This window comes from Peromyscus maniculatus, chromosome 3 (assembly GCF_049852395.1).
Source record: "Peromyscus maniculatus bairdii isolate BWxNUB_F1_BW_parent chromosome 3, HU_Pman_BW_mat_3.1, whole genome shotgun sequence".
In the NCBI taxonomy this organism is placed as follows: domain Eukaryota; kingdom Metazoa; phylum Chordata; class Mammalia; order Rodentia; family Cricetidae; genus Peromyscus; species Peromyscus maniculatus.
The window spans coordinates 119,729,936-119,752,514 of record NC_134854.1 but is presented as its reverse complement, the minus strand read 5'-3'; the positions used below and the strand labels follow the sequence as shown (position 1 = coordinate 119,752,514).

The window sequence follows — 22,579 nt, the reverse complement described above, 5'->3', positions numbered from 1 at the left end:
AGTGGCTTCGTCACTCTGCTAGATATTAAATAAATAAATACATACATACATACATACATACATAAATACCTTATTTATTTGTAGACTGCAGTGAAAAGAGATTTGTTGATGGGGAAAGATGTTTCAGGCAAATTCTAGGTGGAAAAAAAAAAGATCACAAAATAGAATATGCAACATGAAAGTACTTTTGTAAAATATATGAACACATTGACAAAGAGTTTCAGGGACTGGAGAGATGACTCAGCAGTTCAGAGCACTGGCTGCTCTTTCAGAGGACTGGGGTTCAATTCCCAGCATCCACATGGTAGGGAACAACTGTCTGAAACTCCAGTTCCAGGACATCTGGCATCCTCACACAGACATACTTGTAGGCAAAACACCAATCCACATGAAACAAAAATAAATAAATCATTTAAAAAGAAAAAGGAGTTTCAGGTGTTAGCAGGGGTTAAATTTCAGAGTAGAGTGACTCGTGATGAATTGTTGACATCTCTTTATGCTCTTCCTGCAATGGACAGCAGTAAATCACATGAACAAATTGTTTTTTAATTCAAGTGCAAAGAGTAATCAAAAGACTCTCTACCATGGCTGTGACAAGATAGCATGAATTACCTCACAGTCATTGAGGAGGAGGTGAGTATAACAAGCCATGGGAAAACCACCTTTTTAAAGAGGAATGTGATCTAAAAGTCCAAAGGACTAACAGAGTCTCCCCTGGCTCAGCAGAGGGTAGGCAGGATGTGAATCTTTCTTTGGCCCTGAAGTCAATCCCTTCTGGGTTCAGAACATCCCAGAACCTGGAAGTAGCTATGAGTCATTTAATGTCAGTCGTGACCCTGTCAGTGGCCAGACCAGTTCTGAACTTCCGGGTGATGTGTGTCGGTTTCCACTTGTGAAGTTACACCATCCTAATTCAAATTCAAGAAAGACACAAAATCTCCTGAACTCATTCCCAGTTCAGATTCAAGTTTCTTACAGATTTACATCTGTGCTCCTCAATCAAATAGCAGGCTGTGTCTGCTTACAGTAGCCAGCTTTAAAAACAAAAACAAAAAAACAAGCCACAAACAAATATTGCTCTCTGCGCGCGCTCTGTGTATGTGTGTGCGCGAACGTGCGTGCATGCGTGTGTGCACACGTGCGTGTCTCAGGCCAGTGAAGAAAGAAACATTAGGGTGCCATTTAAAAAAAAAGATTTAGTATTTTAAAGGGTAAGAGAAACTATAGAATAAAAAGGTAGAAAGCTGGGGCCGGTGATGTAACTGAGCAAACAAAGGTACTTGCCCTGAAAGTCTGGTGAGCTGAGTTGAACCCCCAGAACCCATGTCAAAGTGGAAGGAGAGAACCAAGTCTACAAAATTGTTCTCTGACCACCACATGCACACTGTGGTAGCCTGAGCACACCACACACACACACCTACACACACACACACACACACACAGAGGAATAGCAAAGATAATCAACTTTGAAAGTTAAATGTGTGCTCTTTCATGCAGGGTTTCTCAGGAGCTGTTAGTTGGGGCCAGATTGTCTTTGGCTGGCTGTAAAATGCTGAGAGGCATGCCTGGCCTCATCCAGGGCTGCCAACACCCCCGCCCCTAGGTCTGATCATCAAAACTCAGACCCCCACCTGGACAGCGGGCTTTCCCACCGTCTGATCCTCAAAACTCACCCTCCACATCTCTCAGGCCCCCACCTGGACAGCGGGCTTTCCCACCGTTCTCGTTCCTGGGCCAGCCTTCTCACTCCCCAGCCATGTAGCTTTGGTGCACCTCACCAGTGAAAACGAAACAGGTGCTGCTAATCTAGCATGAGGGTCTGTCGGATCATCACATGATAATGATGATGGAGGCTTACAACACGTGTTAGGTGTTTGTATGTTTTAAACCACAGAGTCTGTCTGTCTCCATGTGCTGAGGAGGTAGGACAGCCACTAGGTGATATACAGCCTTTCACTGTGAAGGATTTGAGCCTGTCCGGTTTGGGGCTGACCCTGCCCCCTCTGCGTGGGGTAGAGCATTTGTCTTCCTTCCTCACCATCCCCAGCTGTCCTCTCCCTGTCAGACATGCCTTCCCGCTCCTCTTCTCAGACCCTTGCAAAACCTCAGCCTCTGTTTGCCCTCAGGAGGTTAAGAGCGCCCTGCTTTGAAGAGACAAGCACTTAATAAACAGTCCCTAGGGATGCTCACCTCTGTCCCTAGCAGGTCACAGCAAGGTCCTCCACTCCTCACACAAGGTCACCAGCCTTTCTAGAGAGCTTGGAAAACTGAGTTTCTTTTGAGGAGAAGAGCCAGAGGGCAGGCCCCTCCAGGCTCAGCTGATGTCCTGCCTGGCTCCCCAGGCCATCTGGAAATGCAGGAAGGAGGAAAAGGAGGAGGTGCAGAGGAGGAGAAGCCAAGAATGCTTCTCCTGGGAATTTTCCAAGGCTGCTCCCCTCACAGAGATGAAAGGCAACACACTGGACTCCCTTCCATACTACGACTACATAACAGTGAAGAGAAAGAGATGCACTTGGAGACCAAGAGAGGCTTTTAAATTACAACTCGGTGTTCCACTTGCATGGCGGAGGGGCCATGGCTGCACTGAAGGATCATTACAAACAATCAACAGGGATCAATCACCTTGCTCAGAATGTGGATTAGGATCTAATGAGACTTCTGAGGCATGTGGCTACTGTGAGTTCTCTCTCTCTCTCTCTCTCTCTCTCTCTCTCTCTCTCTCTCTCTCTCTCTCTCGTGTGTGTGTGTGTGTGTGTGTGTGTGTGTGTGTGTGTGTGTGTGTGTGTGTGTGTATTCACCTATGTAGGTGCCTGTAGGTAAGTGGATACACCTGTATGTGTAATTGGTAATTGAGGCTAGAAGACAACAAGTACTCTACTGCATGGGCTATCTCCCCAGCCGGAAGTAAGTTTTTAAAATTATCCACCGCCACCCAGAGAAACTAGAGTGAGGCGTGTTGATCTGGTCCCACCCCTTACCAGTCATCAACTGAACAATACAAAGTGATTGAGTGACTCTTGCCCACTTTACCCCTTTAGAAGATCATCACTCAAGCCCAGCCATGACCTTAGCAAAGAAAGAGAATGTGCTCACTTGAGGAGAACAGAAGTCATGGCTGACCAGGCAGCGGTTTGTTGAGCAGTATTTTCCCATCCTGTCTCGAAGGGAGAACCACCAGCCTTAAGAAGGAAGGCAGAGAGTAACCAATCTAGAATCAGCTGAGGCTACATAGTAAGCTCAGGGGCAGCCTGGGCTACATGTTTTATGAGCCCCCAGCATGTACACTATGCCATAATCCATATGCCACCCACTACTTTTGGCCCACGTCAGATGTCATGGAGGTCTGAAAGGGAAGAGAGACCCTGAGAGCCAGACTGATGACCTGAACTCTGGAGACAGACCTATGTAGGCTTTGAGATATAGACAAGTATCCACCCGGCCCCACAGCATTCCTATGACCGCTATAGATAAATGCCAGAGACAAAAATGGTGGCTGCCCAAACATCAGTGACCATTCAAAGGAGAGACCACACAAACAATTCCAGTGTGTGTGTGTGTGTGTGTGTGTGTGTGTGTGTGTGTGTGTGTGTGTGTACATATGTCTATTTGGAGATCAGAAGTCAACCTCAGAAGTCGTTCCTCAGGTGATGTCCATCTTGGTTTTTGAGACTGGGTGTTAATGGCCTGAAGCTCACTGAGTGACTAGGCTGTCTGGCTAGCAAGCCCCAGGAATTCACCTGTCTGAAATGAGTGCCACCATACCCAGCTTTTTGTTTGTTTGTTTTTTGGTTTTTCAAGACAGAGTTTCTCTGTGTAGTTTTGGTGCCTGTCCTGAATCTCACTCTGTAGACCAGAGCTGGCCTCGAACTCACAGAGATCTGCCTGCCTCTGCCTCCCGAGTACCCGGGATTAAAGGCGTGCACCACCACCACCACCACCACCACCACCACCACCACCACCACCACCACCACCACCACCCGGCCACACCCAGCTTTTTTTACATGGGTCCCAGGGCTTGAACTCAGGTCCTCCTGCTTGCAGGGCAAGCGTTTTACCTACTGAGCCATCTTTCCGCTTGCTGTCCTCTTCCATATGCCGTCTTGCTATCTGACTGGAAGGCCATCTCCCTCCAACTACCAGCCGTCTTTCCATGGCATTGAGATGTCATGTTCTAGAATCCCTTATGAGTGATTAGGTGAACCGTGAGGAGTGGGAACCTGTTGGGGAAGGGACAGGAAAAGTAAGGACTGGAGCTCCCCCAAGCAAATTTTCTTCCCAAGAAATTACCCTTTATCATGTTTCTGACACCTATTCAAAGAGCCAGGGTTGGTTCTGAAGCTGCACGCTTAGACTGACCCTCAGAGTCACAGAATCCTGGTGAAATTCCTTATAGTGAACTCACAGAAAAGAAACACTGTCTTTTGCAAAAGGGGCTGAAGCAATAGGTGTTGCGTCCGTTAGTGAGTCTAGAGAGTCATCATTCCTGAAGACCATCTGTCCTTTCCACACACCCCTTACACCTGAAGTTGTCACAAGGATCCCCTGCACAGGATGGTGGACTCAGAGAGCTGGTAACTGGATGCCTGGTTAGTGGGCAGAAGCACTAACCAGGGAAGAACGTCGGAGGTTAGTGAGAAATAGGTAGGGGCTTGTTTGCTGGAACTAGGATTCATTCAGGGGCCTGGGCATCAGAGGTGAGCCCAGTGTCACAGCTGGAAGAGCTCCAGATCGATCTGGTGCTGCTGGGCCACCAGCAATGTGGGTCCTTCAGTTCTTGAAGCCTAGCACAAGGACTGTGTGGGTTGATCTGTCCTCTGCCTGGAATGACCTCCCTGCCACTGTCACCTGCTGACCTCATACATTCTTTAAGACTCAGCTCAAATGCCCCCTATCCCGTGGCACTTAGGCGATGGATTCCATTTTGGCAGGACACTCCCTCTTATTTATCAGTTGAGTTAATTACATCCCTCTCGTAGGCTTCCATGACACTGTGTTCATGGTGTATTTCATTGAGATTGTTACTATAGGAAAGAATTATATCTCATTTGCTTGAGACATAAACTAGGAAGTCTGTTCAACTCAGTTTGAAGCGTGGCTCCACCACTTTCTACCTCTGTGGCCAAGAGTGGAGAGCATCACGTCTCTGTTCTTCAGCCTTCTCATCTGCGGGATGGGTTCAGGATTTGCTTCCTACTGTATCTAGTTTTACTGATGAAGAAAAAAAATGATGTCTGTTGAAGAACGCTGTTTATTGCTGCTAGTACTTAATTAGATTCTTTGGTTGCCAGAAAATGGGTTCCAACTGCAACTAACATAGAAAGAAAAACCATTGCAGGAAAATTAATCTAACAAAGCCTCAGAGGAGACAGGGTTTTGGTGACTCTGGAGAGCAGGGACACGTTAGGGACACCAACAGGACAAGAAAGATCCAGGCGCTTTTATTGTTGGTCATTCTACCAGTGCTAAATTCCACAGTGAAAGGACTGGCCTGGTCTAGCCTGGGTCACATGCCTGTACATTGGAGTGTACTCCCCTGTCCTCCAAGGGTCGTCCTTGCTCAGCCTCACCCATTTATATCGAGTCATCAACCTTCTGGCTTTGCCCATGTGATTCCCGCCGCCAATCGATGCGGTGTTATTGATTCAGACACAGGGTTTAAACAGAAAGTGCTGGAGACAGAGGGAAAATCTGAATGAGAATTGGATTTTAAATAGAGTGATGGAATTATTATGAACTTGTTAGTGTGAAAATCCATTGCACTTATGGCTTTAGTACAATTCTATTCTATGAGAGGTACTCTCTGAAATAGTTCAGAGAGACGATAGCCCTGCGTAATAATAATCAGCGCGTTCTGTTATGGCTATGTATGCTGCCTTTCCTTTATGATGCATGGTCTTTGAAGGAAAGCCTGTCCATCTTCAGGTCTTTCTATGAGAATGGTGTGATATAGTTGAACACCGTTTGAGCCCAACGGGTTGTCCCTCAGTCGTCGATTCTATAGACAGATCTGAACATTTGTATTTGGCATTTACTTTCTCCAGTTCTCTTCAACCTGAAAATGGAGATAAAATGATATGGAGAATTCTTGCACAGTGTCTGGCTCATAGAGGGCTTTAGATAAATGGTTTACTGTCTTCACCAATACTGCCATTATTGTCCCTGATTCTCCCATCATCTTTCTCAATGTCTGGTGACAGTCAGGTACTCAATGTTTGATAAATGAATAATTTCTAGTTCCATATAAAGTCATGTACACCCATGATTAGTTTGATTGACTGATGGTCTGTTGACAATGAATGAACTGTATTCATTGCTGTACTCTCAACAATTTACAAAATGAATTTTTTGGACAGCAAATATCTATTGAATACAGAGTGGGGATTTAAAAGGTAGAGGAGGAATAGAAGCATAGACTCTTGGGGTGGAGAATAGGCTTGGGGTTCTATTGGTATGACCTGGGGACTCTGGGCTAGGAGATCCCTGGCCTGGGAGAGCAGCTCCCTTCTGGACAGCCCCAACATTGTACATTAGTCTAAGCTCTACCATCTGCTAGCTGTTGCCTACAAGTGCTGGCTCTGCTCTTTTGAAGGCACAGGGAAAACACATGTCCATACATGTTAATGCACTACTGATTACACTAGTCTTGTTCCTCTTCGTGTTTATTAACATAACTGAGATGGCCGCCATTACTGAGGGCTTAGCTTCCCGGTTACAAATGCTGGCTCAGCACCTCAGAAAGATAGGCACAAAAGAGGATCTGGTGAACAACATTCTCGGCAGAGTCAAAGGAGCCCACGTCAGACCTACCCTGCTGTGCAAGCAGAGCTCTGAAGCCCCGTGGCTGCATCTGGGAAAGGATGAAAGCAGACAGGAGATTGTGACCGTTACATAGAAGAAGGCGTGGGAACCCTGAGCGCACCTCAGCACACACGCAGGAGCCCAGTCGACAGCCAGGACCCTGACGTCCATCAGTCTCTTACTGGAAACCTGCTTGGGTTATCTCCATAGATAGAATCAGAGATTTAAAAAAAAAAAAATGCTCCCAGCACTTGGGAGGCAGAGCCAGGCGGATCTCTGTGAGTTTGAGGCCAGCCTGGACTACCAAGTGAGTTCCAGGAAAGGCGCAAAGCTACACAGAAAAACCCTGTCTCAAAAAACCAAAAAAAAAAAAAAAAAAAAAAAAAAATGCAAAGGAGCCTGGTGCGGTGGTACAAGCAAGCCTTTGTTCTCAATCTCCAGAGGTAGAGACAGGCAGATCTCTATCGTGAGTTCGAGGCCAGCATGCCTACCTAGCAAGTGGCATGCCAACCGGGGATTCACAGTGAGACCCAGTTTCAAAACAAAACAAACCAACATAAAAAAGGAAAGTAGAAAACAAATGACCAGCACCACCTGGCTGAAAGAGATTAGGGACAGAGCTGTTCATCTCAGCCTCACAGCAGCAGTCACCCTCTGGCGCTCCTCTCCCTGATATCCTGATATCCACCACCACAATGACTAGGCCACCCTCTCCAACTCCTGCTGTTTCCTCTCCTGTCCACGCCCCTTCCCACTTCCTGTGGATTCTGTTTTCTGCCTCCCTGGCCTCCTATGAGACCTTCTTATCCGGCCTCTCCCACTCTGCCCGTTTTCATACAATGAGAAGGCTCTGCTGGGCAGCACTCTCTCTTCCTCAGAGCTCTGATCAGGATAAAACAAACTAAAGCAAGGCGAGAACACCCAGAATATCGTGAATGTTGTCTCGGCGAAGGTCAAATTCCAAAACTGTTTATCACACTGTCCAAAGAAGGCTCTGTTTAACTACGGCGTTTGCATCTCCTGGATTTATTCTTTTGCTCAGCAGAATCTTGTGTCCTCTTGATCTTCAGATATAGTTCAAATTCTATCACACCCTTCAAGTCTGTTTAACGAAGTAAGGTTTCGAGGAGCCTCAGTGACTAGAATTTATTGGGTTTCTAATGTGTGTGGGCATTGTACCGGGCACCTCATTTGTTATGTGTCTCTCAATCACAGGAGAGCCAGCCCTCCTAGAGAAGTATCAGTGACTTCACCTTATACACAAGGATCTAGTTTAGATAAATCATATGACTTTATTCTCGTTATACAGCAGTGGTTCTTAACCTGTGTGGGTCATGACCCCTTTGAGGGTCAAACAACCCTTTCACGGGGGGTCGCCTAAGACTATCTCCATATCTAATATCTACGTTACGATTCATAACAGTAGCCAGATTACAGTTACGAAGTAGCAATGAAAATAAATTTTTATGGTTGGGCATCACCACAACATGGGGAACTGTATTAAAGGGTCCCAGCATTAGGAAGGTTGAGAACCACTGCTCTACAGGAATTCAGTGAGGACAGGAGAGAGATTTTCTTAGCAATTGTAAGATTTTTTTTAAACATTTTATACTTAATATCTAATTTCAACTCTCCAAAATTAAAAGTGCAATCATGACACCTACTTTGTTAAAGACACAACGAATAACTTGCCCAAGACCATACACGTAATAAACAAGAGAGGTGACATTCTAGACTTTTCTTACTCAAAAGCCTGTTTTCCTATGAGCCCCTCATTACCTTTCCTGCCTCCATACTTCTCAAAACCCAATCCTCCCCAGCCTTCATTAATCTCACTTAGCAGTGAGCTAAACCCTTTTAAGTAAAAATATCCCAGATTTATTCTCCTCCTGGAGCCTCCCTTGACAAGTCAACACACAGAGGTGGCGTTTTCCAAACCATCTTAACATTTCTGTGATGAATTCTTTTACGGCCTTTTCAGCTGCATTCCTGGTTCACATATTTCATTAACAATGGAGAAAAACAGGGACGAACGCCCAACCCCCATCATGGCTTTGCACGCCTGAGGATACTCATCCCCCCTACCATGGCCCTCTTGTGTTTTGATTCTCACGGATTTGAGAGCAAGTTCTTTTTGAGGATCCGAGCTGTGTGAGTTGTCCTAGGAGAGTGCGTCTCTCGTGTATTATTCAACAACAAGTTTCGAGAGCTCAGAAAATGCAGAGACTCGGATTTGTCTGGACTCAGCACCGAGCGCCCCATCCTCTCGGGCCAGCTTCAGCACCCTGTGATGGTGGAAACTGGCTGACACACTCAGCTTCCCCCCCTTCCCACCTCAAAGCTGTCAGAGCTCCCCTGATGAAAAAGCAGCTTCGACTTTGTAGGCTCACAAACTGTACATGGAAAATCTTAGAGCGGGCCTGAGGACTGAGGCCCTGAAACCCCTGATTTACATGAGAAAAGACCAACACTAACAGCTATAGGGAGCTTGGCTTCCAGCCAAGGGAAACTCTAGCTCCTCATGGAAAGGGAAGGAACAGGGCCTGGAGGCCCCCTCACCCCAACTCGGAGAACCACTGGGCCAGCAGCATGCCTTGAGGTTCAGATACACTCTGCCTGCTCAGTAGGTCGCTGATGCATTTGGCTCTGGGCTCCTACCTGACCTCTGAGGCTCTCTGAGTTCCCAGCACATGGGTCAAAGAATGAGCCACACAGAGTATTTGCAGGTGGAGCCGTGTTGAGTCTCCCATCCTACACAGTCATGTTCCGTAGGCAATTCCATCTGTGTGTGAGCCCTGAGGTGGTGTGTGGTGTCGAAACAAGAGCAGAGCCATAGGGCTTCTTATAACATTGTCTCCGAGGAAACGAAATCATACCAAGAGAAGAAAGTTCAGTCCGAAGAAACAAAGTCCTGTACTGTCTTTCAGGTTCTACATCGAGAGCATATCCTTCCTAAAGGATAAGAACACGGTGGAACTGTTCTTCCTGAACGCAAAGGCCTGTGTACACAAGGTAAGGCACTTGTTTGTGTTTGTGGAGTATCTCCTTCCCCCCGCCCCCTGCGAGGTCTTGCCTGCCTTTTCACATCCAAACTAAAGAAAAAATACAGTCTCCCACTGCAAACCCAACCAACCCACCCCTCCCCAGCTCACCCCTCCCCAACCCCTCTTCACATGCTGAATGGAGGGCTGATGGCCACACCTCCACTCAGTCACTGCTTCAAAAATAGCTGAGGCTCCATCCACGTGGAATGACGGAGAAAGACAGAAAGATGGGTTCAGTAGGTTGTGGGAAGCCTCTTCTACCTGCCAGTCCCTGACGCCTCTCCCACCTTAGCTCCAGGGAGGCAGCTGGCAGCTCAGCACCAGGGTGCTTTCCCCAGGTCAGTTCCCTTTACGCATGGGCCAGCGGGGATGGTTTTTGTTTGTTTTATGTCTATCAATCAAGGACAGGTTGCTTTTATAAAATTCAGTAAACATGCATTTCGGGGGGTTGGGGGTGGGGGCGATCCAAGTTGGTGTTGCAGTCAAGTCGAACTGCCTGTACAAAGTTTGCTTTGCTTTGCTTCGCTTTTGTATGGTGTGGGTATGAGCCTGGGGGGTTGGTTGCTTGGGTTCGAGGCAGCGCGGGCTCTTTTTCTTTTCTTTTTTTTCTTTTTCTTTTTCTTTTTTTTTTTTTTTTTTGGTTTTTCGAGACAGGGTTTCTCTGTGTAGCTTTGCGCCTTTCCTGGGACTCACTTGGTAGCCCAGGCTGGCCTCGAACTCACAGAGATCCGCCTGGCTCTGCCTCCCAAGTGCTGGGACTAAAGGCGTGCGCCACCACCGCCCGGCTCTTTTTCTTTTCTTACTTTTATTTATTTGTATGTGTGTGTTGAGGTGCAGGGTTGCACATGCCACAGCACACATATGGAGGTCAGAAGGCAACTTTCACGAGAGGAGTCTGTTCTCACTATTTTTACATGAATCACAGATAAAACTCAAGACTGTCCTGAGCCATCTCACTGGCCCTCATAAACTGGTGTATTTGTTTTGTTTACATATACTATGATTAATTACAGGAGTGGATGTAAGTCTGTCACCTTCCTATTATTTTTACTTTTGTCTGACTTCTTTTGATTGTGTGTGTGTGTGTGTGTGTGTGTGTGTGTGTGTGTGTGTGTGTGTGTGTGAGATGTCTGTATCTGTACATGTGTGAGTGACAGCTCATGCCTGCCATAGCACATGTGCTAACATCAGAGGACATCTTTGGGTACTGATCCTTACCTTCTACCTTGTTGAAGACCATGTCCCCCAGGCTGGCTCGCCCTTCAGGGTCCAGGTACTCTACCTTCCATCGCATATAAGCTCTGGAATTACACACGCGACTATGCCTGGCTTTTTGTGAGTTCTGAGGATCAGTACTTGCATGTCAAGGGGTTCACAGTCTTCCCAGACTTTGATTGAGTGTTTTACGATTTTATTTTACCTCCTTTGTTGGATTCACGCTGAATCTTTGTTTCGCTATTTTCATGATTGCTTTAGAGTTTACAGTGTACATCTCACACACATGTGAGACCCTCTGATCTCTTCATGTAGGTGGTTTCCATCTTGCCTCCCTTTTGGCTACTGTATGCTGGGAACATTGCTACTTCGTGTGAACTTTCGATCACCTTCAAAAGATATGAAAATGTTATAAAACATATTTATCAGTGCAGCCCCCATTTCTGTTTGTCTTCATTCTTTTCTGCCTGATTTAATTTTTCTTCTACCTGAAATACATTGGGTAACATTTCCTATAGTCAAGAATCTGCTGGTGACTTATTCTCTTAGCTTCTTTCTGAAAGTGCTGGTTTTTGTCTTTGGGGTGTTTATTTGTTTGTTTGTTTGTTTGGTTGGTTGGTTGGTTGGTTGGTTTTTGTTTTTTTCAGACAAGGTTTCTCTTTATAGCCCTGGCTGTCCAGGAACTCACTCTAGACCAGGCTGGCCTCCAACTCACAGAGATCTGCTGCCCCTGCTCTGGGATGAAAGGCGTGGGCCAGTGTCCGACCCCACCCCACCCCCTGTCTGTCTTCAGTTTTTGAAAGATAGTTCATTGGATATAAAATAGTACATTGGCAGTTTTTTCATTTCTATGGAGATAGTGGTTTATTTGGATTTTGCTTGGGTCGCTGCTGGGTGGTCGGCTGTCACACCAGTCCCTGTGGCTCAGTGTGTGGTCTGCATTTTTTCTCTTGCTGCTTTTCTGTGTTTCCACTTTGAGCAGTTTGATTATAACAAGGTGGTGATATATTGTGTCCCCCAATATATTGTGCACCCTAGTAAACTTATCTGGGATCTGAGAACAGAACAGCCACTAGATTAGACAGAGAGGCCAGACAGTGGTAGCACACATCTTTAATCCTAGCATTTGGGAGGCAGAGATCCATCCTGATCTCTGTGAGTTCAAGGCCACACTAGGAACAGAGCCAGGAGTGGTGGTACACACCTTTAATCCCAACACTTGAAATCTCTTGTCTTTGCTTGGGAAGGACACACACCTTTAATCCCAGGAAGTGATGGCAGGAAGCAGAAAGGTGTATAAGGCGTGAGGACTGGGAACTAGAGGCTTTTAAGCTTTTAGGCTTTTTAGCAGCAGTTCAGCTGAGATCCCTTCTGGGTGAAGACTCCGAGGTTTTCAGTCTGAGGATTCATGGAAACAGAATCAGCTGAGGAGTCAGTAAGGTGAGGTTGACTGTGGCTTCTTCTGCTTCTCTGAACTTTCGGAATTCACCCCAATATCTGGCTCTGGGTTTTTTTTGTTAATAAGACTGTTTAGCAATTCATGCTACATAACAATACCTTCCTAGTGTGTCTAATGACTTAAGTGTCTTGGGTTTTTAGGTTTATTGTTTATATTAAATTTAGAAAGGGGTGTATGGGGGGGGTAAAGTCTTTGTGTTTAGGTGTGTGTTGGTCATATGTATGCTGGTGCTAGTGCATGTGTGTGCATGTGCAGATGGAGATCAGAGGTCAACCTTGGGTGTCTTTCCTCAGGAACCTCACCTTGTATTTTGAGACACAGTCTCTCATTAGGACCTGGAACTCACCAACTTGGCTGAGCTGGGTGACCAATAATCTCCTTGTGACCTTTTTTACGTGACTCCAGATATCTAGGTGTATAAAAATAGGTATAGAGATTATTGATTACAAATCATATAGAATTTTATTTTAAAACAATTCTTTAGTATACACATATTTTACCATTTTTTAAAAGATTAAAGTGAATTTGCATATTAATGAGATGAATGTGTTTGTTCATTTTTACATACAGAATTCAGTCTTAGCTGAGTATTAGACACTACACTGCAGGATATAACGAATCTTGAACATTTTTCATAGTTCATTAATATTTGATTTTATAATTGTCAATACTGAGAACACTGTTTCATGCAACTATGAAATGCAAATGACAGAAATGTGTTTAGAGCTATTTGAGAAATTATTGGAAGTTTGGTCCTAATCCCAAGTAGAAATCCACTGAGCTACTTTTTATGAAAGCTAACAACTCATATAGTAATTTTTAAAATCAAGTGTTGTAATACAATCGAAAGATACACGAATTTGGTACTTGCGCACCAAGGAATCATGGTAGGAAACTATTAGAAGTCTTCGTTCTCCGTAATAAAGTCATTACTCTTCTGTAAGAGGAGACAAGTTTGTACATATGGTAAAAACACTGCAGTTCCCACACTCTGTCGTTCACCATGGGTTATCCAGTTTCAGACATTGTTAGCTGGCGTGTTGTTATGTAAGGTGTACATAGGGTGAAGTATGCATGTCGTGTGTGCAGAACTGAGCCTGCAGTGATGTGGAGTGATACCACACAGACAAGCACCTCCCAAAACACGAGGTTTCTCACGCATGTGATTGTCAATCAGGCTTTGGTTGTGGCACATGCAGAAAACTTTTACTGTTGCCAGATTTTTTTTTCAAACCCCACAAGTCACGTTACCCCATATGACAGTGTGGCCACAATCTCAGGAGCTGGTTTTAGGCCATTAGAAGTGACTCTGTGGCTTAAGTTGCTCCTTTGTTTTCTTTTAGGTTTGGGGTATTTTGGTTTGGTTTGGTTTGGTTTGGTTTGGTTGGGTGTTTTGTTGTTTGTTTTGGTTGTGTGCACGCAGGGTTGTGGTGGGGGGTCGCGCGCGCGCGTGTGTTTGTGTGTGTGTGTGTGTGTGTGTGTGTGTGATCTTATGTGGTTTCTGTTGCTGCATCCTTAGTTCCATCCTTCCATTGTAACCTAACCTTCATGAATCACATCTGGTGTGTTCCAGTGTTTATTGTTAGAAGGATTTTTTTAGAAACATGTTTTACAGGTTAGTAGGTTGACTACTTAACTTTGGACTGAATAAAATGTAATTGTAATAACTGTTTTCATATCCTTGGCTGCTTCGTCTAATTTATGCCTCAGTTCTGGGTGGCTTCAATTTTTTTCATTTTCAGGCCACGTTTTGCCAGCCCAGTGATATGTGATTGCATGCTAAATGTTCATATCTTTAATTTTTTTTTTACTTTATTTTTAATTAAATGTATATGGTGATCTGCCTGATGTGGGTGTGGGATTTGAACCTGGGTCCTCTGCAAGAGCAGCCAGTGCTCTTGACTGCTGAGTCATCCCTCCAACACCCTGGATGTCACTAATTTTACCTTTTTGAATGCGACTTGCTTTTGTCTACTCCTAACTACCCTTTGCTTTAGTTTCCAGATGGAGTTTAGTTGTCAGGATACAGTTTGGGGTTTCTTTCCAGGCTTGCTTTTAGAATTTGGTAGGCAGGCCCAGAGCAGAACCCTTACTGTAAACCAGCTATTCCCCATAGCTGAGGCCAGACTTTACTGGGTCTGCTTCCCAGTGCCCCAGGAATTACAAGGCTTTCTAGTCTTTCTCATGGCGACAAGCACCATTTCCAATCCCATATGAGGACCAACCACCGTTTCCTTCCACGGTTCCCAACTTGGGGTAATCCTTCATGCAGTGGTTGGTGGTCTGCTCAGGACCCACAGGGCCGCTCTCTCCCTGTCTGGAAGCGCCCCGCCCCCTCCTCTGGCACTCTGCTCTGCAAATTCTTTTCATTTTAGTTCTTCCATCTTTCAACTCCAACTCCTCAACTCAAGGTGTCTGCTATGTTCCCTGTGTTCATAGGCCGGAGCCTGCGCAGTAAGGGCAACGTGAGACTTCTCTTGTTCTGGGTTCACTGTCTGTGTTGCCGGCTGCTCAGTGTTTTGAAAACTGTTGAGGTTGTTTGTTTGTTTGTTTGTTTGTTTGTCTTGTGGGGTTGGGTGGGATTTTTCAGATAAGAGACACATTGTTCCATCTTGGCTGGAAGCTGAAGTATTCGAAGCAGAATCTTTGGTTGGCGCTAAGAAAACCCTCAAATGTTCCCACACCAAAATTTAACTATAGCCCTTTCTTTTGAGGTTCAGATTTCCCCAAGCGTTGACTGGTGAGTCAACACTAATACCCAAGGGCAGCATTTACTGAGTTGAGAAAGGGTCCTGTAGCCACACTGGTCATCCTCCTGTGTAGATGAACACAGGATGTGTGATGTCTTCACTGCCTAGCTGATGGTACTCCAACAAAATGGCTTTCTCTGCTGCTGGTTCACTCTGTTGTTAATGCAAACAAAAAGAAGAAGAAAAATTTAAAGCCTACAGTTTTAAACTCATGATGTTTTCCTTGCTGCTTTATATACTAAATTCTGCTTGTCTGGATGAGTAATGCAAAGCAGAACTCTTTTCCTCTCATCCCATCATCCTGTGTCGGTTGCAGGTGTTCCTGTCTCAATGGGAGTTTTCTTACGCCTTTTCAGAGAAGTCAGAATACTACTATTATTTTAGAAATAGGATCTCACTATATATAGCTCAGACTCATCTCAAACTGACAGAAATCCACCTGCCTCAGTCTCCTAAATGCTGGAATTACAAGCCTGTGTCACCATGCCCAGATAAACTTTTATAGTTTTTTAATAAAACATAATATTGACTATTGTATATGTATGTGTGTGAGGCTATTGTTCAGCTAATTCTTTTTTTTTAAATCAAGTGATAGGAATTTAGAGTGAATATTTTCTATGTAATTAGTATGCAAGCCCATGCCAGTCAAAAGAGAAGTTACAGAATCAAGTGAATGTTCACAGAACAGAGCAGCTGTCTGTCCGTCCAGTTCTAAGTAATTTCTTAAGGTGTCTGTCTGATTGTTTAAGGACATTTGACATAAGGACTATCAACTGAACCACGGCTGTAGAATAAATAAGTTTTCTGAACACGTCGTAGCCTGAGCTGTGGATCATGTGCAGGTGGATTTATTTATTGGCAAAACTGAGTCAGTAGCGTTGACGGCTCTTGTGAGTTGGGCCTCACTGCTGGATCTAAGAGTGAGTCGGCTTCCCTCCACAGTCTGTAGGACAGGATGTACTCAGTCACTCTTCCCACCCCCACACAATCCTTCATCTTTGCCAGAGAGCTTCCCTTCTCTTGTTATTTTCCCCTTCCACAGAGGAGAGAATGAGCCAGCGGAGAGAGCTCTGCTTTGCAAATACAAAGCCACACTGTTGACATAGTTCATTACAAGAAATATGACTGTAAGGTTTAATACAGTAGCTGGAGCTCTGCATGCTGATGTAAAAGTTGGTTTATATGCACCAGATTCAGCTTCAGTAATATGTCATTTGAAATGCTGGGTAGCTTCCAGTGGTTTTGTAAATATCATTGCCCATATGCATTGTGAATATGCCATTGGTGACCTTTAGCTGTGTTGAAAGAATACCTCATTTCTGACTCTGAGTATCCCGGAGAGTCTGGAGAAGAGATAAAGATTTTTCATTTTTGTTTACCACAAAGCATATTCACATGTGCACAGCTGAACACACCTTGGGCGTTCAGTGACTGCTCGTAACTGTTCATTAGGTAAATATGAAGAGTTGATGGTCAACATTTCTTACTTCCTAAGCAGTTAAGAAATAGCAAAGGTGGCCAGATGGGGTGGCCTGTTACCTTAGTACTTGGGGCATGGATGCAGGAGGCTCAAGAGTTCAAGACCAGTCTCTGATCCATAGTGAGTTCAAGGCCGGCCTGAGCCACATGAAACCTCTATCTCAGAAAAGATATAAACAAAAACATAGAATTTTCCAGAGGGAAAAATATACATGGCAATATCTAGGCATTTACATTTACCATAATTTACACTTTATAGGGATTATTGATAACATTTAGATGTGCTGTGTTCAACTTTAATTATAGTCATTGTGAAAGGATGAATGAGATAGATTAATTCTGCTCTCACCTTCTTTGAAGCAGCTTCTTTGAGTAGCAGGCAGGCGTTCATTGCTGAGTCACATAGCTAACTGTTCAAAGTGCTGAGATTAAGTGACTATTGGTGCTCGACTCCTTTTTTTTAAAAGATGTATTTATTACACATACAGTGCTCTGTCTACATGCCAGAAGAGGGCACCAGATCTCACGATAGATGGTTGTGAGCCACCATGGGGTTGCTGGGGATTGAACTCGGGACCTCTGGAAGAACAGCCAGTGCTCTTAACCTCTGAGCCACCTCTCCAGCCCCGGTGCTCAACTCTTAAATGGGATGTCCGTATCAACTGTAAGAAAGCTCTGGGAACACCACAGGAGAGGGGCAGGGGGAATGCAGGAGCTGGAGGATGGGGACAGCTGGGAAATGCTGCCTTCTGGACAGGCCGTGGCGCTCATGAACTCCTGCAGCTGTGGTCGCTTAAGTAAGAGGAGGCCTCAGTCAACAGCCCCGGCAGGCAGCCCTGATTGGACTTCGTGGGTTTCAGGAAAAAAGAGGAAAAGGGCCTGAAGATGGGAGAGAGAGGTGTTGAAGAATGTCCAGGGAAAGGAAAGGGGTAGTTGCCGGGCGGTGGTGGCGCATGCCTTTAATCCCAGCACTCGGGAGGCAGAGGCAGGCCAATCTCTGTGAGTTCGAGGCCAGCCTGGGCTACAGAGTGAGTTTCAGGACAGGCTCCAAAGCTACACAGAGAAACCCTGTCTCGAAAAAAAAAAAAAAAAGAAAGAAAGGGGTAGTTGAGGTGGATGTGATCTAGATACATTATATACATATGTACAATTGCCAAAGAATAAAGTTCTTCCTCTTCCCCTTCCCCCTCCTCCTTCTTCTTTTCTTCTTCTTCTTCCTCTCCTCCTCCTCCTCCTCCTTCTTCCTTTTTTTTTTTTTTTTGATTTTCCGAGACAGGGTTTCTCTGTGTAGCTTTGCGCCTTTCCTGGAACTCACTTGGTAGCCCAGGCTGGCCTCAAACTCACAGAGATCCACCTGGCTCTGCCTCCCGAGTGCTGGGATTAAAGGCATGCGCCACCACCTCCCAGCCTTCTTCTTCCTTTTGAGACAAGATCTTACTATATAGCCCTGACTGGCCTGGAATTTACTATGTAGACCAGGCTAGCCTTTAATTGACAGGGATCTATCTGCCTCTGGAGGGAATAAAGGCAAGCACCACCACTCCCAGCACTAAAGTTCCTGTTTTAAAAGATTAATGATAATAGTTTTATAGAGAGAACATTTCATGTCCAGTCTAATTTTTTTTAATCAACTGCCCTTGGAATTTTTCCCTAATATTTCAGGTGTCAACTAAAGATCAGTTGTCACCTTATAGAAAACTGGTTGTGGGCTTAGTGTAAGTAGCTCAATTGATTGAGTGCTTCCCTAGCATGCACAGGGCCCTGGGTTCAATACCCTGCACTGCAGAAACCAGATCTGGGAGAACAGAAATGTAATTGCCACACCAGGGAGGTGGAGGCAGGAGAATCGGAATCTCAAGGTCGTGCTCAGCTATATAGTGAGTTTGAGAGTAATTTAGGATACCTGAGACCCTATCTCAAAACAAAAGGAGATGGGAACTATTGATTGTTTATTTGAGACAAGGTCTAATTATGTATGTAGCCCAGGCTGGCCTCCAATTTTATAATTCTGCCTCAGCCTCCTAAGTGGTAGGTTTACAAGTGTGTGCCAGCCTAGTCAGAAGAAAGAAAGTTCTTAAAATATTGGTGTACAAACCAAACTCAGCCACAGATGGACCTGAGAATATGGGAGAGCATGTTCCTGGCAGGCATTTATTTGGAGCCTATGGGTGCTATATTGGTTTGTGGCTGTTTATCTCTAGAGAAACCCAGAAGTCTTCTTAATTTTTCTTATGGTATTTTAAATTCCAATTTTAACACCAAGGAAAATTAAATCTTTTTCCTCTGGAAAAGAAAAAGAAAGAAAATCTACCCCGGCAGTGGTTTGGACAAAGCCCCACTTCCTGTGTGGCCATCTCATTAAATAACGCAGATGATGGGGTGCCTCTGTTTGCAGTGTGGGAAAATGTGCAAATCAGAGTGTGCTTTGACCTGGACCTTGACCTGTTTTCTAAGGTGAGGATTCAGTGTGAGGGCTACCTTGGCCTGTGCTAGCTGTGTGGTTTAAAATGGTATTTAACCTGCCCCCAGGAAACTCTCAGGACAGCATGGTGAGGTTAGGGTAGCATTTCTCATCATGTGACCTGTGACTACTTCAATCCGATTTACACCACATATTCATTATTAAACAGGGGGTGGGAGGAGAGTGTCGCAATTCATGCCTTTAATTCCTGTACCGGGGAGGCAGAGGCAGGCAGAGCTCTGTGAGTTCAAGGATAACCCAGTCCACACAGCAAGTTCCAGGCCAGCCAGGGCTACATCATGAGTCCCTGCCCCACTTCCACACTAAAAAGAAAAATATTTATTTTTGTTTATATGTGTTTGTATGATATGTGTATGTATGTGTTCGTGTGTAAAGGCACACACGAGTGTCAGTCCTCTTTTCCCATCTTGACTGAGGTGAGGTCTCATGTTGTTCGGGGCTGCACTGTTTCTGCCTAGTCTGCTGGCCCTGGAACTTCCGGGGAATTCTGCATCTGTCTCCCATCTCACCTTAGGAGTGTTGTGATTACAGACTCTCATCACCATGTCTGGTTTATACATGTGTTCTACGGTCATCAGGTTCGTACTGCAATTTCTTTTAACTGCTGTACCACCATCTCCCTGGCTCCCCCAAATTCTCGTTATTAATGAGTAGGCTCATACCTTCCTGCCCCTCTCCAGCCACACACTGGGGATGTGGAAGGAGTGAAAATTCAGCTCTGTGAGCAAGGTTTTCAGTGGACCTTCTGCACACGTAAGTGGAAAGGCCCTTGGGCGTTGGGCGAGTCCAACCTGTAGAATGTATAATGGGTTAAATGAGTCCAGGATAGACACAGGAGTCTAGGAATGGCCCTTTTAAATCTGTTCCTCAGGTTTACTCAGTGGGTTTGCTTTGAGATTTCACTTTAAGAATGAGTGAACTCCTTAGAGTAGATATAGTGGCTCACACCTATAATCCCAGGACTTGAGAGACTGAGGTACTGGGTAGAAGGATCAGCGTGGGTTGGTACAGGCTGAGTCTGGGCTACCGAGTGAGTTCCAGATCAGCTTGGGCTAGAGTGAGACCTTGACTTAAAAATCAACAATTAAGAATGTATGGAGTTCATTCCCTTCCTTATGGGAAGGAGAGAAATGAGCGAAGGGCCCCTTCAGTGCTCAGAATGTCTGGTGCTCCTGAAGGAGCCATTGGATGCAGGAGACCCAGACCAGACTTTAATGTCATGGGACTAGTAAGTGAGAAAAGGGTCCTTAGAGTTAGACCCATGGCAGACATTAAAAGTGTCTTTTGCTTATCATAGGTTTGTTTCATTCACTGTGTTCAATCACTGTTCTTGGGAAATCAAACTGTCTTTAGTAATTTAGGTCTCCGGAGTATTGTCTCCACTGCTTACAGAGTAGAGCGTATCGTAGCAGCCACTAAGCAGAGAACAGATGTGATTCCGTCTGCATTTCCTGTCTGTATTCATTTTTCTAGTTCTCACACTGCCCCCATTAGGTAAGATCTCTTACTGTTCCCAGACTATTTGAGGGGATACTGAGGTACGGAAGTCATATAGTGTACACAGTGTCACATAGTTAGTGACTGAGCAGTAAGAAGCCAGAATCTCTGCATTTAGCCACTCGACATCTGCTTCTTTGTTTCATTTAATATTAGTGTATGTGTATGTGGTGGTGGGGGGGTAGGTGTGTGTGGGGGTGTGTGCCAACAGTGTATGTGTATGTATGGGGGGGGATAGTGGGTGTGCCAACAGTGTACGTGTGGACATCAGAGGACAACTTCAGGAGTTGCTTCTCTCCTTCCACTGTGGGTTCCAGGGATTGAACCCAAGTTGTAAGGTTTGCATGGCAAGTGCCTTTACCTGATGAACCATCTCGCCAGCCCATATCCTGCCTTTCGATGGAGAATTACCTGCCTCATGAGAGTCACACGGCATCCATCCCTTAATTCCAAACTTTGTAGATGCCGATGTTCTTAGCCCTGGGAGGTCCATAAGATACCTCTCTACATGACATACAGTATGGCTTCCATGGGCAGGACTTAGGGACAAAGTTCTCTCCTCTGAAAAGATCTTTCAGAAGTGCATTAGCCCTTGCGTCGAACAGAGCCTGCAAGACAGTGAAAAACTGCCCTCACTGATAAGCCACTCCAGGCAGAGCCAGGCCCCTGTGGTGTCCTCATTCCAGTGGGATCCCTTGAACCTGTTCAGCTTCCCCGGTGAGAGCACAGCTGGCATGCCTCACCTTTGAAAACAGCTGCCTGTGCCAGCTGGGGACGGTGTGGACATGCTGAAACCTACATGGAGAAACTGTGGGAGTTGCCAGTGTGCCAGCTGTGGTCCACACAGAGAAACCAAAGGAAACAGGACTGGATGTCCTCCCCGGATTATGATGCCTGTATGCTTTCTTGACCACGTCTGAAATACAGCGATCAGCCAGAACTTATCTCAAGCACCCCTTTATGATAATCAGTGAGCTGAACCCAGGGTTGGCAATTATGATAACATTGGCTGTCTTCTCTCTTCTCTCTTTTCGTGTGCATGAGATCACGGTAAGTGTCCACTGAGCCTTGTACCTTCTCCCTCTGTAAATGAATGATCTTGTGAGGAAACAACAAAAACAGACGGAAAACAAGAACAAGCAAGCCCATGGGTTGTTCTCTGGTAGTGAGCAGATAGGACAGTGGCTTCCATCCAAAGAATCAAGAGAACAGCGATTTGCTATAGTTCATGTTGTGGAATGGCTCCTGGACACCCAGGCTTTAAAGCTTTGTCCCCAGGGTGCCATAATTGAGAAGTAGTAGAAACTTTAAGTGTGGCATCTAATGGGAAGCTCTCAGGTCACTGGAGGCACATTACTGATTGGGAAGCAACACCCCAGAAACCTCCTCTCTTTTTTGCTTCCTGGCCAAGAAGTGGTTGGTTGTGGCCTGTCACACTGTTTTCCTGCACTGTACAGCCTCGTCAGTGGTTCAACCATTTGTGGCTTGAGACCTCCAAAACCATGAGCCAAAATAAACCTTTTCTATGTATGTATGCATGTACATATCTATCTACTTGTCTGTCTGTCTATCTACCTACGTACCTACCTACCTGTCCATCCATCTATGTTTGTGTGTGTGTGTGTGTGTGTGTGTGTGTGTGTGTGTGTGTGTGTATGTGTGTGTGTGTGCACATATGTGCGTGCATGTAGAGTCCAGAAGTCAAACATGGGTGTCATTCCTCTGCCATCCATCTTCCTTGATTTTTGAGACAGGGTCTCTCAGTGGTCTTGGGTTTACCAAATAGGCTAGGCTGGCTGACTAGTGAGCCTCAGGAATCTCTCTCTGCCTCCCCAGTGCCAGTAGGTACATGTCA

General features: G+C 45.4%; 1 protein-coding gene across 8 annotated transcripts in view; it reads left to right on the top strand.

Moving 5' to 3' along the window:
• Frmd4b (FERM domain containing 4B) overlaps positions 1-22,579 on the top strand; it is a 338,430-nt gene that overhangs the window by 224,546 nt on the left and 91,305 nt on the right. For all 8 annotated transcript variants that reach the window (XM_006972576.2, XM_006972575.4, XM_076567443.1 and 5 more), the window contains one exon: positions 9,726-9,810. In XM_006972576.2, coding sequence (XP_006972638.1) covers positions 9,726-9,810 — 85 coding nt within the window. The remainder of the gene's footprint in view (positions 1-9,725; positions 9,811-22,579) is intronic.